The sequence below is a fragment of the Pristis pectinata genome, chromosome 4, assembly GCF_009764475.1.
Source record: "Pristis pectinata isolate sPriPec2 chromosome 4, sPriPec2.1.pri, whole genome shotgun sequence".
Taxonomy (NCBI): domain Eukaryota; kingdom Metazoa; phylum Chordata; class Chondrichthyes; order Rhinopristiformes; family Pristidae; genus Pristis; species Pristis pectinata.
The window spans coordinates 71,600,740-71,616,691 of NC_067408.1; the positions used below are offsets into that span (position 1 = coordinate 71,600,740).

At 38.8% G+C, this 15,952-nt stretch overlaps 1 protein-coding gene across 6 annotated transcripts in view; it reads right to left on the reverse strand.

Moving 5' to 3' along the window:
- Positions 1 to 252: 252 nt before the first annotated feature.
- The window catches only part of glra2 (glycine receptor, alpha 2), a 141,982-nt gene continuing 126,282 nt past the window's right edge, over positions 253 to 15,952 (reverse strand). For all 6 annotated transcript variants that reach the window (XM_052014751.1, XM_052014750.1, XM_052014753.1 and 3 more), the window contains 2 exons: positions 14,378 to 14,527; positions 253 to 1,605 (listed from right to left, as the gene is read on the reverse strand). In XM_052014751.1, coding sequence (XP_051870711.1) covers positions 1,330 to 1,605; positions 14,378 to 14,527 — 426 coding nt within the window. In that variant the 3' untranslated portion in view covers positions 253 to 1,329. The remainder of the gene's footprint in view (positions 1,606 to 14,377; positions 14,528 to 15,952) is intronic.

A 15,952-nucleotide genomic window follows, 5' to 3' on the forward strand; every position in this document is an offset into this window, starting at 1 on the left:
AGTACAATACTCTGACATGAAATGCACTTCCAACTGGGGATGAATTTCTAAGCACTAATGTTTAATAGTTCGTTGAAGATGGAAACTGAATGGGAAGAATAAATCACTAGCCTCTCAGTTCCCCAAAATATCACAACAGTACCCAAATTCCTTAAATAATTTCCTCTTTTTCCTCAGATCAGTAAATTATGTTACATATATTAAATCGGAGAACAATAAACATTTTATATCAGAGGCAGATTAAACAAGGAATAAATTAGAAGAGTTTAATATTCTTTGACACAATAACCAATCTAAACGCTACTTGTTTCTCCTATACTAACATAAAAAGCTACAGCGTTAAGACCTATACATTGATAAACTGAGCTACACCATTAAGGAAACAACAATCTTATTAATTATACATTGGTGCAAGTTGCACAACAAGGAATTTACAGTTTGGTACCTTGAAATGCAGGTGAACCAAGCAACAGAATCTTTTAAAGCAGTGGGCACCTTCCTAAAAATTCAAATCAAAAACTAAGAAATGGTTACAATCTGATAATGTGCCTTAAAATAAATCACATGACATGAAACATCATTTTACTACCTCATTTCAATGGTTAATGTTCTTTCTTCCTGGTGTGAAAAATATTAAAATGTTCCACTAGAATATCAAAGAATTAATTTTGTTTTCATACATATATATGTAGAAAGAATTCTTCAAAGCACAAAATGAGGCTGGTGAACCACTAACATCTACAAGGAATGGAATGCAGCTCAGTTGGATATTGTTTTAATATAAAGGCAGTGGTTTCTTGTAAAATTTTGGTCCGCTCTTGATTCATTGTACTGGAACCATTGTAAACATACCAATCTTTGAAAAAAAATGATATCTTGTTGCCATTGCATATCCATTAAAAATTACCACTCCTTAAAAATACGAAACAACTGTTTACTTGCTTTCTTCTCCTGGACCCTTTCTTCTTCTTCCCCTCCCCCACCCACTCCCTCCCCACAAAGCCCGGTCCTCTAACATGGCATACGGGTTTCTTTACCTCAGTCTTCCATAATTGGCAATGGGGAAGTTTACAAAGAAAAAAAACTCAGTCAAGGGCAGACACTGGAAGAAGATGTCCCAAAAGACAATACAGTACAGTACGCCCTTTTTCAGGATTTCAAAATTTTGCATTCTATTGCTGTCCCAACAGAATGCAAACATTCAGCTTTTCTTCATTCTGGGTTAGTCACTTTTTGAGAGACAGTGAACAACAAAGATAATTTAGCATTACTTGGTCACGCACAGTCCAGGCGAGGACAAGCCTTCTGGTAGGGCGTACTGCCTACTGACTACTGCTGATGGACATCTTCGTGTCGTATAATTTTGTATGTAATCCAGTAAAAGATGTTAAAAATGAGGAATGCCAGAGGGAAGGCAGCACGGGATATCATGTCAATCCTTTTTGCTCTGTCGACGAATTTCTTCCTGACAGCTTCTGCATCCTTGGGCTGTGGTGGTGGAGTTGGAGCTACTGTTTTGACTGCAGTGCCATCCTTGACTTGAAGGCAGTGGCCCACCCCATATCCACTGAAGTTAAAGCGACTCTCCCGAACCAAATCTTCATCCTATGAGAAATAAGGGATGATGAAACAGGGCAGCCCAAAAATACACCGGCGTTTCAAGAACAGGGCTCACTGCCAACTTCTCAAAGACAATTAAGAATGGAAAATGAAAGTTGGCCTGGCAGCGATGTCCAAATCTTAAAACACAATAAAAAAATCTGACAAGTTAACAACCTGATTTAGATAAATTTATGTTACTTCTGCCCTGAGGAAGTTATTTGGGCAAATCATCTAATTCTATTTCTCTCTTTCCTTACTGAGGGTGTTTAATGTCATGCTTGAAGTTTCTTCGAGAAATTGAAGCTTCAAGTTACATCATAGGATCAGATATTTTAGACCTTAAAGCTATTTCTCCTGAGCCCAAGGACTTGTATTCTACCTGGAGAACGAACTGTGAGCAATTGTATTAACAACTTAGAACACAGCAGCCTGCTCCCAGTATTGAGGTCAGTATCTAACATGGTGGCAAACAGTAGCCTCCCATAATATTTTCAATAGGATTAAGTGAAATTGAACAATTTGTTTAGGGTAATGAATAAATGCACTGCTAGGTTTGCTATTAAGCCACACAGAACAAATTGGACCCAGGATCAACATCAAGCCTGAGCTGATCTGGCTGTTCTTTGCTTACAGTCAGCCTTGACACCAGTGTGGGACACAGAGCCATGGAAATTGCTGAAGCTATTATACAATTTGACTGCATCAGGATGCAGGACAACATCTATCAATACATCAGGATAGATTTCAGGATAGTTTTGGAAAGGGACAATCCTTATATAAACAACCAAACTGTTTAGCTGAATTACAAACAAAATTATCAAATACTAGAGGACATGCATTTAAGGTGAGAGGTGGAAAGTTTAAAGGAGATGCGAGGGGCATGTTTTTTTACACAGAGAGTGGTAGGTGTCTGGAAAGGACTGCCAGGGGTAGTGGTGGAACCAGGTACGATAGTGGCTTTTAGAGAGACAAATGACTATACAGGGAATGGAGGAATATGGATCATGTGCAGGCAGAAGACATTGAGCTTAATTTGGCAGCCTGTTTGCCGCAGACATCATGGGCTGAAGGGCCTGTTCCTGTGCTGTACTGTTCTATGTTCTATGGGCAGGACTACCAGCTATTGTTTAGCAACAGCCACTACCAAGCCTGAACGTGCAGATGTCAGGTGCAGAGAAGTTTGAGTTTGACTCTAAATGTATCTTGAATAGACTGGAAAACCTGGTCCTTAAATCGTGTGGATATCCTGGGTGAGCTGCTGAAGGGCTGTACTCATGGAAGTATTCCACAGCATCGGTTAACTCCTCTCAATGCCTGAAGAATTCTGGAATCCAAAGAATTGTTTCCTTTTGGGCAAAGCTTTAAATTCCCTTCACTCAAATTTTTGTCTTGGAAACAGTCCCAATAACAATTCACTTATGAACCAAGAATATGGGAGAATATATGCGGAATTCAACGACTTTCATAAAATTCAAGAATGAATTCACTTATTTGAGATTGGTTGTACATTAAAAAAATATCATTTGTACCTCTTGCTTTCTATGTTTATTTGTCCTACAATAGCTTCACATACCAATATGCTGAAAATGAATGGAATTGAATGGGTAAGAAAATCCTCAGAAACTACTCTCATTGCTTGTCACTTAAGTTAATTGCAGTTTTTGAGATGGTCATTAAATTAAACAAGGGTCACCAATTCGATTGTACAATCAAAGAAACAGCCATCTGAATGGATGCTAAGACTCTAATTCAGTTTGAGATGAGTCCAACAATCTTGAGGCTGTTTGTAGTTCTATTTGTGAAAATGATGTAAAGTGAATTCAAAGCAATTAATAAAAACAAATATTAATTTCATTAAAATAAAGCAAAATTTCAAACACCAATGGAACCGCTAGTGAAAGTTATTGCATTAAGGTGTGAACATATTCATGAATTGAAATTAAGTTTGTGTTTTCCTCATAATATCAAGGGCTGTATTGATATGATTTCAGAAGCATATTACTAGTCTATATTGATTTGCAAATCAGGTAGGCATCTGATTGGTCCCTTTAGAGGACTCAATACTTACAACAGTATATCTGAACTGTGTGCAGCCACAATATTGGGTGCACTTGTATGGTTCCAGAACAGGGTGGGTCCCCAGGTAGCCAGCAGTAACAACAGTTACCCAAACGAAGCTAGCACGTGTAAGCTTTGGCTGGTTGACACTTGCATTCCAGTTGACTATTCAAACCCCTTTGAAGAGCCAGTAACTATTCCCAGAGAGGAAGTACTTGGAATACATAACATATTTGTTAATTGGTTTATTATTCAATAAAAAAATCATAAAATGCTTGCTGTATTGTGAATGATCTCCTGAGATAAGTTCAATTTGAATCTGCAGTCTAATAGTAGGTGATACAGTATGAGAAATCTTTGCCATCTGGAGGTTGCAATTCCAAGCAAGTAATTTTGTTACCATTGGTTTGTTCCTGTCACTCTAAGTACATTAACCTTACTGATTCACAAAGCTCAAGTCAAGAGCTGTTCAACCCATTTGATGGAAAATGCTCCAGCTTGCAAAATTACTTATTTTTTTCTGTGAGAATAAAAATACAATGGGAAAATAAATGTTGACCCATTAATATTAATGCTAAGATTTTCAGATTTATGTTTACTGCATATCAATTATAAGAAGAACTGAAACCAGCGTCCAGTCATAGCACAGCACTGATTATAATTCTGTGACTGCTAACTAAGTGAGAGCCTGAAGTTGGTTGGTAGTTACTTCATTTCTGATAACAAGTTGATAGTGTGGACAGAATCACAAGGCTGTGCATAATAAAGCATAATGAACCTGGAGACCTATTTTCACCGAATCCCCAATAATCTCTGTGGGAGGCATTCCTGATCTTTAAGAACCTATCTTAGCCAACTACTATGGAAGATCCAGCAGGCAGAAAATAAATCATAAACAAGCTAACTGCTTAAATAAGATTCCATTACTGTTAGAGGTGTAACTCAGATATTTCACAATGTGTGAAGAGTATATTCCTTGCTCCTGCCAATTTATAATTGTATGCACAGTGTGAATGGCGATAATCATGCAAGTTGAAGCCCATTTTAATCAAGGTGAGATTAATGCAATTTTTCAGAGATTCTGCCTGTGTTTTATGGATCATTACTGCCAAATGTTATCATGAGAGTCACAAGGCAGTGGCTTCAATTGTGAGTTTAAAAGGAAGTACTGCCTGTTTGTTTCTGCCAGGTTTATGGCAGCTGCCCTTCAATATGAATCAGGTCAATTCTGCAGATGTGAAAAGCCTGCTGTATTACTGTATCAATCCAACTTAAAGCAGACCTGGAGGTTGCGCACTGCATCCAAGTCCTGTTTGAGGTATGAAAAAGAGATTTGAAGTGTGAGCATGTGTCCTTGAACTAAGTCACAGCAACCATCAAATAGACCTAGTTTACAGCGACTTACAACTCTACTCATTAAGTTAAGTATGGAGAAGGATATGATGAGAAATAGAGCTGAATATAGCACCTTACAGTATGTGTTTTCTACAATGAGAACTTGTGTGGTTAATTCAAATTCCTACTTTCAATTCTGGCTGTGGACCTTCCACAGAACTTAGGCAAGAGTTCTTGCTTCAGTACCTCTTAACACTAAAAACCTTACATTTATATAGCATCTAATATAAAGACTGCCCCACTTCACAGAGGTGTAGTAAAGATGAAGGAAAGTACAAGCCTACAAAGGAGTGCATTAGCTCCATCAAACAGGTATGTTGTAGAAAGGATCATTGAGGAAGAGACAAAGGTGAAGATCCAGAGCCAGAAAAGCTTAGGGTGAGCATGAGTCCTCAGGCCTCATTTGCTGTAGATACTTCTCCAAAGATGGGTAAAGGCCCTCCTATTTAAGTAAATGAGAGTATGGAGGGTCAACCTAGGTGGCGATTTCACATGCGGAGACTGAGCCAAGAGTCCAATAAGTACATATTTTAAAATTGTGAAACACAAAATTAAGTAGCTTTTAAAAACCAAAATAGTTCATTCCAAAAAATAGGATGGAAACTTATGTTCACACTAAATTTACACTATGTATGTATTTGTCTGCAGTTGTATAAATCTCTGAAACCATTCACACAGCAGCGCAAAGAACCATTATGTGTTCTTCAAGTGATAAGCGATGCTGAGACTGCGAAAGTATTATTAATTAGACTTGAGATTAACTTGGGAATTAGAAATTCTTGTTTCCAGTTGCTTAGGGCTACTAATTGCATGAACTGAACAAATAAATCCTAAAGGAAGACAATTATAGTTTAAAGGCTAGTACAACCTGAGGAGTTATGACTTTACCTGAAGAATCCAGGGCAAAATGACACCAAACTTTGCTTAATAGACAGGCAATTGAAGAAGAGGAGTGAAAGATCAAACAAATGTAATGTTTCATGCAGGAAATTCATATAGCTGCATCTCTATTTATAGCTATTGTTGCTGTGAAGTGATGATTAACTTCTGATAAAAGATATCACTACATTGGGAAAGCAAATTTATGGAGAAATCTTGTTGTACACAAGTCGTCACCAAATCAGGGAGTCATCTTATTGATTTAGTCCCACAAACATTTCAGTGAAGACTCTGCTCTGCTTGAAATCCTTACTTTTCATTTGTATTATTTTCCTAGCAGAGTGGAGTTTCTGAATGTTGATGAAGACTCAGTTGACAGTACTGTCAAATCTGTGTCAGAAGATTGTGAATTCAAACGCCACTCCAGTGACATGAACAAACAAAAAATCTAGGCTAACACTGGAATGAATCTCTGAAAGAGTGCTGTATTGTTGGAGGTGGTGTCTTTCATATGGAGTATTAAGCAGGGCTCCTGTCTACTCTCTCAAATCCCACGGCCTTATTTTGTAGAAGTGCAGAAGAGTTATCCTTAAATTCTTGGATAATGTTTATCCTTTACTTAACTTTAATATAAAAATTATCTGGCTGTTACCACATTTCCTATATTATACTTGTGACTACACCTCCAAAGGCCACATTGGTGCCAAAACACATTGGGATTTCCTGAAAAGGCACTATATAAATGCACGTCTTTCTTTCTTTCTTGTTGCAGTAATGAAGGGAAGAGGATCTTCAAGAAAGGAAGGAGATACAACACGGACTGTTGCAAACATAAGACAGTATGTTTGACTAAACTGCTGGTATTCTTTGGGATGTGACTGGTAGAATAGATAAAAGGGCAGCACAGTGGCACAGCCAGTAGAGCTGCTGCCTCACACTCCATGACCCGGTTCAATCCTGACCTTAGGAACTACCTGCGTGGAGATTGCATGTTCTCTCTGTGGCCTGCGAGAGTTTCTTCTGGGTGTTCCAGTTTCTTCTCATATCCTAAAAATGTCTAGGTTGGTAGGTTATTTGGCCACTGTAAATTGTCCCCAGTGTGTAAGTGAGAAGCAGAATCTGGGGAGAGTTGATGCGAATGTGGGGAGAATAAAAAATGGAATTAATGTATTTAATTGGATGGTTGATGCTCAGCATGGATTTGGTGTGTCTATGACTCTAGCAAGCTGCATTTATTTTTCATGCGTTACCTGCAAAGGGATCTCCTCTTGTTTCTGTGGCTATAAATGAAAGGGAAATGGCTGTTCTTGAACATGAGAGGACTTTAATCTACATATAGACTGGACAAATCAAATTAGAAGCGATGAACTGAGAGATGTATTCATGGAGAGTATATAAGAGTGTTTGCTAGATCAATATGTTGAGAAACCATCTAGTGAGAAGGCTTTTTTCCACCTTGCTTCGTGCAATGAGAAAGGGTTAATTGACAATTTTGTTGCAAAGGAACACTTAGGGAAGATTGACCCTAATATATGAAAGAACTTTGCACCAAGTTTGAAAATAATGGAGTTCAATCTGAAATTTGGGTCTTAAGTCCGTTAAACCTAGAGGAAACTCGGAAAGTATGAAGGGTGAGTTGATTGGGAAAATACATTGAAAAGTTTGATGGTGGGCAAGTAGTGGCTCATTGAAATAACACAAATATTGCAAAAAAATCCTTTAAGGAACAAAAACCTAAAAATAAAAGTTATTCATCTCTAACTGACAAGGGATATTAAAGATAGGATTAAGCCAAAGAAAGAGGCTAATAAAGTTGCCAGAAACAGCAGTAGGTCTGAGGATTGGGAGTACTTTGGGATTCAGCAAAGGAGGACCAACAAATTAATGATAATAAAGGCATAACAGAAGATAAGTGTAGACAGGCAAGAAGCATCAAATCATACACAATAGGTATCTATAAAGGAAAAGACAAGTGAAGGCCAATGTGGGCCCCATACAGACTTGGATGGGAGAGTTTATACTGGGGAATAAAAGAATTGCACAGGAATTCAACAACTATTTTGTGTCTGAATTCACAAAGGAAGGCACAAAAACTTGATAGAAACTCTCTTCCAAAAATCTATTAGGGCTATAGGTCAATTGGATATTGATATTGATATTGATAGATTCTAGCTGGAGAAAGGTATACAGAACTGAGGTGGGTAGATGGAGTTAACTACCAATTAGCCATGGTCTAATTGGGTGATACAGCGGGTTCAAGGAGTTGAAGGGCCTGCTTCTGTTACTATATTTGTGTGCATTGACAGTACTAAAGATTTTCAGTTTATGACCGGCTCAAAATAAACCAGGCAGCAGGATGGGAACAAGGCAGCATACTTTAATTATAGAGCTGAAGAGGGTGGATAGCACCACAGTCAACCTTTCTTGACAGAGTTATTGATCTAATCTAATTGGTGTAGTATTTAATGAACCAATTGTCCACCACTGCATAATCCATCTTGAACTAAAGCAGTTTGCTTGTTGCTTTTCTTTGGAATGGGAAAATGTTTCTATTTCACACCTCACATGTTGGAAACTTGGCAGAGCTACATCTTTTCATTTCTGTGTCTGGACTCCAGTATTGGACAACAGGCTTATACACACATCCCCAGTAAATGGACATCCAGTCATTGAGCAACTGTGGGTTGGACCACTGGAATAATGGATCTTCAATGAATTGGAGTTGTTCTAACCTCAGGAAATTACAAAGCAGTGACAGCAGATCACCATTAGGTAACATGGACGAGTATAGCCTAAACGTGATCAGCTAATTTGTCTGTATGTCATCTTTGTGATAATTTTGCAAAAATGATATAGGGTTCTACTAATGTAAGACAACCTTCATAATATCAGAAGTTGGTAAATTAGTTCTTTGCACTTCACAATTGCATATCCTCCTGAATAGTGATGTGTAAATTATGCTGAAGGGTTCTGGATGCTAAGGTTAATTTAATGTTACAGCTAGAATTACACAAAATTGAGAAGTGGCCTTAAGTCTAAATTTGAAGCTTGGCAATTTATGGATTCCATGAGGAGGCACACAACAAGAATATACTTAAAAAGTTTAATTTTGCATCATTGATCATTGTTGAGAGGGCAGGAATCTTTGATACTTACGCAGCAAGATTTGCAATATTAACAATGGCAGCCGAAGGAGATGATCACCTGTTCACTGGCAAGATTTCCAGGTGTATGGCTGGCATTGAAATTATATGTAGCAGTGGTATATGTGGCTAAACAACAAGCCTTGTAGTTGGTCTCATCCATACCATTATACAAATGGTGAATGGATCTGGCATCTAATGGTCTAGCAGTGATACATGGGTTTGATTAGTGACAGGCTGGATGTGATAATATGGGTCAATGGCTATGAGTCAGCAGTGGTTTTTGGCTCCAATCTCTGAAGGTGTACTATTGGTAATCCACAATAATCCATTAGACCCATATGGATTCCAACTCTGTTTATCTAATGGGATGGTGGTAGGTATTGGGTTCATAGAAGTTTAGAAATTTAGAGCACAACAGGAAACCAATCAGTGCATTCCAACCAAAGGTTAATCCCAGATTATTTAGATTAATCCCACTTCCCAGTAAAATGGATTAATGGGTTGAAGGGTGACATGGCAGTTGGAAGAGGTGAGTGATACAGACCCTGATACCTATTGTGAAAACAAAATAATCTTCCTAATAATTCCCACAGGGTGACCATATGGCAAGCAGCAAAGTCTTCCTGAAGCACATTGTGACTTTGTGGCCTGGTCAGGCAAATCCCCTTTAATTCTCACTGAAGCAGTCCTCACATTCATTGTGAACATCTTCTCCTGTATGTGTAACATGTCCTGCTTGCCAGCTATCCCTGCAAAAATGAACTTTGCAGAAGTTGTATCTAAACGTGTGTGTGTTCCTTTGAATGAACCTGCTCTGTGCATCAGAGCATCACAAGCACGGAGGACCTGGTATCGATTTTGCGACCTTCAGATAATACAAAGTACCCGATTGCATTCAGTAATCAGTTTTCCATTCTCATTCTAATGTGTACCACACAAAAACTTTGTGTTATGCAATAGAATTCTAAGTTGATATACATAATCATGGGGAAACGTGCGTAAGGAGCTAAAATAATGTTTAAAAATGATGCTGGCCAAATTTACTCCACAAGATAATAGAAAGAAAAAGGAAGACATGGACATTTAATGAAAAAATTCTAAATTTCAGTGCTCCCCACACTGAATTCCACATGATGAGAGCACATTACAAAGGCTGAGATGTGGCAATCAACATGCCTGATTCACGGCACCAGAATAACAGCAGCCATGTGACAATATGAATTTAACTAAGCTTAACTTTGTAATGGACACTGTTTTAAAACCATAAAAAAATCCTTGAGAATGAGTACAACCTTAATTAAGTTCTGTCTGGAATGCAGTCAATCACATAGCATTAAATGCATCAATTTAACAATGCCATTTCTCACCCCAGTTTGTACATGAGTTTCAATTTAGATTTTGATTTGGGCCTTTGGATTCTGAGCCAACCAATGCACCGATTAGGACTATAGTAGCTGTTGCTATGCTGCAATTGAATCGGAGTGCTGCTTTAACAACGAATCTTGTCACATTGTTGCCCTATCACTAATTAGATATTCCCAGACAAAAAGGCTCTTTGACCAAAATTAGTCCTCAATCTCAGCACCATTTTCCCTCCCTTTATTCGCATCAGGAATAAATGACTTGCACTTCAAATATTCCATCAACAATTGTTAGTCACCTGTGAAGGGCAATCAATGAAACTGGCCCCCAGATGAATCAACCAATTATTAATCCCAGAGCTTTTACAGCCTATGTTATAGCTCAAGGCCTAGGGTTTGCATGGGAATGTTTTCATTCCAGCAGGTTAACAAAATCTCCCTGAGAAATGGGGTGAAGAGCTCTTTTTTGCGCAGAGGGGAAAAATCCCAGATGCAATTTTACTTTCATATCTCTGTGGACAAGCATTATTTAGTGGGCATAGGTCTGGAACTATTCAGAGATATTTATAAGCATGACAGGAGTCTTGCCTGTCCACTGTCAGCTGTTATCCTGTTCATGTTATCAGCGCTGCATGACTGCACTCAATTTGGGTCCTGATGAGCTAAACTGAAGGCAATCCCTGATGCCTGACACTGCAGGCTGCTTCCAAACCGGTTGGAACAAAGAGTGATACTTGGATTGTGGTTTTGTTGTTATGTACGACCACCTTCCTTAATTAAATCCATTCAGAATCACACTGGTCTGCTATACCAACCTGGTGCAAGCCTCCTGTTGGGTGCTCATACTTAAAATGGGACAAAGATATCAGTGAAAATAGAAAAAAAAAGCTGCAGATGCTGGAAATCTAAATTAAACACCAAAAATGCTGGAGATACTCAGCAGGTCAGGCAGCATCTGTGGGAAGAGAAACAGGGTTAAAATTTCAGGTTGAAGACCCCTCGTCAGAACTGAGAAGGAGACAAGAGAAACTAGTTCAGCTCCCTCCCTGCAGCTCAGCAAACTTCTTTTGTTTTCTTTCCAGTTTTGACGAAGGGCCTTTGACCTAAAGCGTTAACTCTGTTTCTCTTCCCAAAGGTACTAATGTTCATTTGAAGTAGCTAAATCTTCCTGAAATATGCTGATTTTAAATTTTAAACAAAACTGCACACTCACAGTTTAATGTATGGAACAAACTACTCTCTTCGTCTGTCCATGTGTGTATTTTTAGTGTGATCCTATTGGACAGGAGAATCATGTGATGTATTTGCTTCTCAACCATGTAACAGTTTCATAGACATTCAGTATGCAGCAAGTCCTAAAGACTCAACATATAATATATATGTATGCAGCCTTCTAAATAAACATCTACCTCTTTGGATACTGTGTCTCAATAATTCAAGAAGGTATTGCAAATAGCTATAATAGAAATGAGACTCAAATGAGCAAGAGATAATGTTGAGAAATTCTCTCTTGAAAATGAAATAATCTTCCTGATAATTCCCCCAGGGAATAACCACATTTATCAGTTCCATGAGATCACTAAATGCTCCCATCACAACTAGTAATATACCCATTTCTCCTGCTTATTAGGTGAACAATAACTTCAACAGACTCCCTGGAGAAAATAATATTTCCTATTCCTCTCTTGACAGGGATGATGGTTGTTTTAACTGCCCAACCAGAGCAACAATCTCCACCTTCACCAAAACTGGGGACATGAGGTATAGAACTAGATAAGTAAATCTCTGGAGGCTGTCTGATTACTTTAATATTTCTTGCAATCAGAGAAGCTAATTATAATAGAACAAAATTATCAGAGCAAAGAAACCATGAATTGAATCTTTGTAATTAAGCATAAGAAGCAACAGAATATTTCAAGAATCTGTGGAAATATTGCTGTCAGTTTTACAAAGTGTTAGCAGGGATGATTTATTTTCGTAATGATATTGTAAACAAATGCAAATCATTCTGTTACACATAGCAACCAGAAGAAATCTTCAGAATGCACATAGCAACAGAGGGACATTTTCCTGATGCATATGGTAACTGGGGAAATCTTCTTGATGCACACAGTAACTGGCGGAATGTTCTTGATGCACACAGTAACTGGGGTAAATCTTCCTGATGCACAGGGGAATCAGGGGAAATCTTCCTGATACTCATGGTAACTGGGCAAATCTGTCTGACGTATGTGGAAAGTGGGGAAATCTTCCTGATGCACACGGTGACTCCAGGCCTAGTCAGCCAAGTCCCCTTTAAATATCACCTACGCAGGCCTCATGTTCATTGTAAACATCTGCTCTCTTTTAAAATCCAATCTTCTTAAACCCTGAATTTGCATTGTACATTAATATGGGGCTGTCTAATATGTTACCATGGAACCCCCTTGGCCTGTTATTTTAATTGAAATAAAGCACAATTTCAAGGCTTCAGGAATGTCTCATTTACAACAACGACCCAAAATATCCTGAAATCTTACAATGAAATAGGTACATGATGCAATCAAGAAAACTTTGAAATGTGTGAGCAATGCTTGTTTTTACTCCATGACTAAATCTCCTCAATTTTTTACCCCAAATTGGCAAAACCTTACAAAACTATATCCTGCTCCTTAACCCCAGACTGTGTGGGTTTCTTGTATATATACAAGTCTGAATTGGGCTGGGTCCAACTTCATATTTCAGCAGATGCTGGGATTTGGAAGTTTTGGGTTGAATCCTGATGCAGGGTCTTGACCTGAAACATTGACTATCCCTTTGCCTCCACAGATGCTGCCTGACTTGCTGAGTTCCTCCAGCAGTTTGTTTTCTGCAGAAGTTGTATCTAAATGTGTGTGTGGATGAAACTGCACATATCTGACTGCCTTTGTGCATTAGTGCATCACAAGCACAATTTGGACCTGGACACAATTTGGTAACCTTCATATAAAATATAGTGCCCAAATGCATTCAGTAACCAGTATTCCATCTCATTTAGTGTGTGTCGCACATAAGCCTCATGTTATTCAATTTTAAACCATTACTCATGAAGAAATGTGGGTAAGAGCCAAAATAATGTTTAAAAACAATATCACTGTCTAAATTTGATCCATGAAGTAAAAGAAAGAAAAAGAAAGATGTGGCCTTTTAATGAAGAAATTCTAAAATTCAGTGCTCCCTGCAAGAATTGAGGTGCGGAGGTCAACGTACCTGATTCATGGTGCCAGACGTTTCGTTGTCTGTTTCTGCACAAGATTCTGAACCAGGAACCCTAAATCAAAAATGTTATCCTCTCGTGTCTGATCATGTCTTTCAAAATATCTCAGAAGTGTGTCATATTTAGGGACTGTCCTTGAAAGGCAGTGAGTGTTGTTATGTAGTTTAAAGGCATAAGGAGTCATTTTAATAAGAAGTGCTAATAATAAAGATGAAGTGCTCAAATGGTGGTTAGTTTGCAGGAGTGGTGACACTGCGGTTAAATTACCAGACTAATCACCCAGAGGCCAAAAATAACAATCCATAAATTTCTGTTCAATTCCCACCATGTGAAATTTAAAATCAGTTAATTACATAATCTGGAATTTAAAAAAAAACATTAACCTCGGTAATGGTGAACACAAAACCACTGAATTGTTGTAAAAGCTCATCTAGCTCACCATTGTCCTTCAGCGGAAGAATCCTGCCATCTAGTTTGACCTATGTGTAACTCTGGACTAATGTGGTGACACCTAACTAGTCTCAGAAATAGCCTAGCAAGGTGCTCAGTCATATCATACCTACTGTTACTGGGATAGCTCAGCATAGCTTTTTCAGAGGCAATTTTGGGATGGGAAATAAATGCCAGTCTTGTAAGTTATGCCCACATCCTGAAAAATGAATAAAGGTAAAAAGAAATCCCATCATTTACTCCTCATTTACCTTATTTTGTCTTCTCTGTTTTCTTCTCAGGCGCAAAAACTCTTTGTGCTGGCGCGACACAAAGTTTACGCCAGCATACTCCAACAAGGCAGAAAACACAAAGAGCAGACACACCGCCATCCAAATATCTATGGCTTTGACATATGAAACCTAGATGAAACATAATATTACTTTAGCAAAAGATAACATCAACAGTTAAAATTGCCATTCTTTATTTAAATCAATGTTTATGCCAGATATTGTCTTCACTTGTTCATTTTGGAGAACATACTAGGACAATATAACTTGCATCCTAAACTAAAAGGGCAACAATTAATGCAGTGTCAATTTATTATTACAGTACTAGTTTCTCTCCGTACCAGATATGGACCATAAGTGGACCATTGCTGGGCTTCTCAGACCACTAAAGTTGGGTGTCCAGTGCATGTCTCTGAACAGGGTCAAATTAAGAGATGATGATGGGCAGGTTGGCAACAATGGGCCAAAATACAGCCCACATCCATCAGACCCTATAAACCATCTGTGATCCTTGCAGTCAAAACCGACCCTGGCAGAGAATCATCCTGAAGTTATCCCTGGGTTTTAATGTGGTGCAACAATTAGCCCTGCTACTTCAGGGATCCGGATTTAATCCTGACCATGTTCTCCTTGTGACTGAATAGTTTCCCTGGATGCTCTGGTTTCCTCCCACATCTCAGGGGTGGCACGGTGGCACAGTCAGCAGAGATGTTGCCTCAAAGCACCAGGGATCCTGGTTCAATCCTGATCTCTTACACTGTGTGGTGGTTGCACATTGTGGGTTTCCTTAGGGTGCTCCTTCACGCATCACCAAGATGTGTGGGTTGGTAGTTTATTTGCCCACTGTAAATTGCCCCCAGTGTATAAGCGAGAGAAATGTGGGGAGAATAAAATAGGATCAGAGTAGGATTAGTGTAAATGGGCATTTGATGGTTGGCATGGATTCAATGGGCAGAAGGGCCTGTTTCCATGCTGTAAGGCTCTATGACTCTGTGTATGAACATTATAACAGCAGTGGGATGAGGTTGCTAATTAGTGCCCAGATGCAGATTAAATGACAGGAAGCCCTTGGAGGCTAAAGAGGAAAAGGCGATGGGGTAAGCACAAGCCAGCAGTGGCTTCAATATTAACGTGGAAGAGAGGATCATTCCGTTCTCCTATTTTTCCTGGCTGTGCATTTAAGGTAATTTAAAAAGATAAACTTACATTCAGATTCCCTGAACCACAGCAGACCCTTCATGAACTACTGGTTAAGCCACTGCAGAACCCGCGACTATTTCTGTCGACCAATTTTGGGAACAGATGCAGAAAATGACAAATGAGCCTCACTTCCTGTGGCTACTGTGCCCACCTACAATAAAACTGCCCTTTCCAACTTTGTTATATCCTGGGCACTTACACAATTTGGAAATGGTATTCCCATAGCAATGAGGTATAAGTTCTCCCAGCCTACGGAGAACATTAAGAGATTAAATGAGAACTTAATAAATGCAGCCAAGGTGGAGATGTGGGAGTGGTGCCTGAGTGGTTGCTGGTTATTCCTGAACAGGAGAAGGT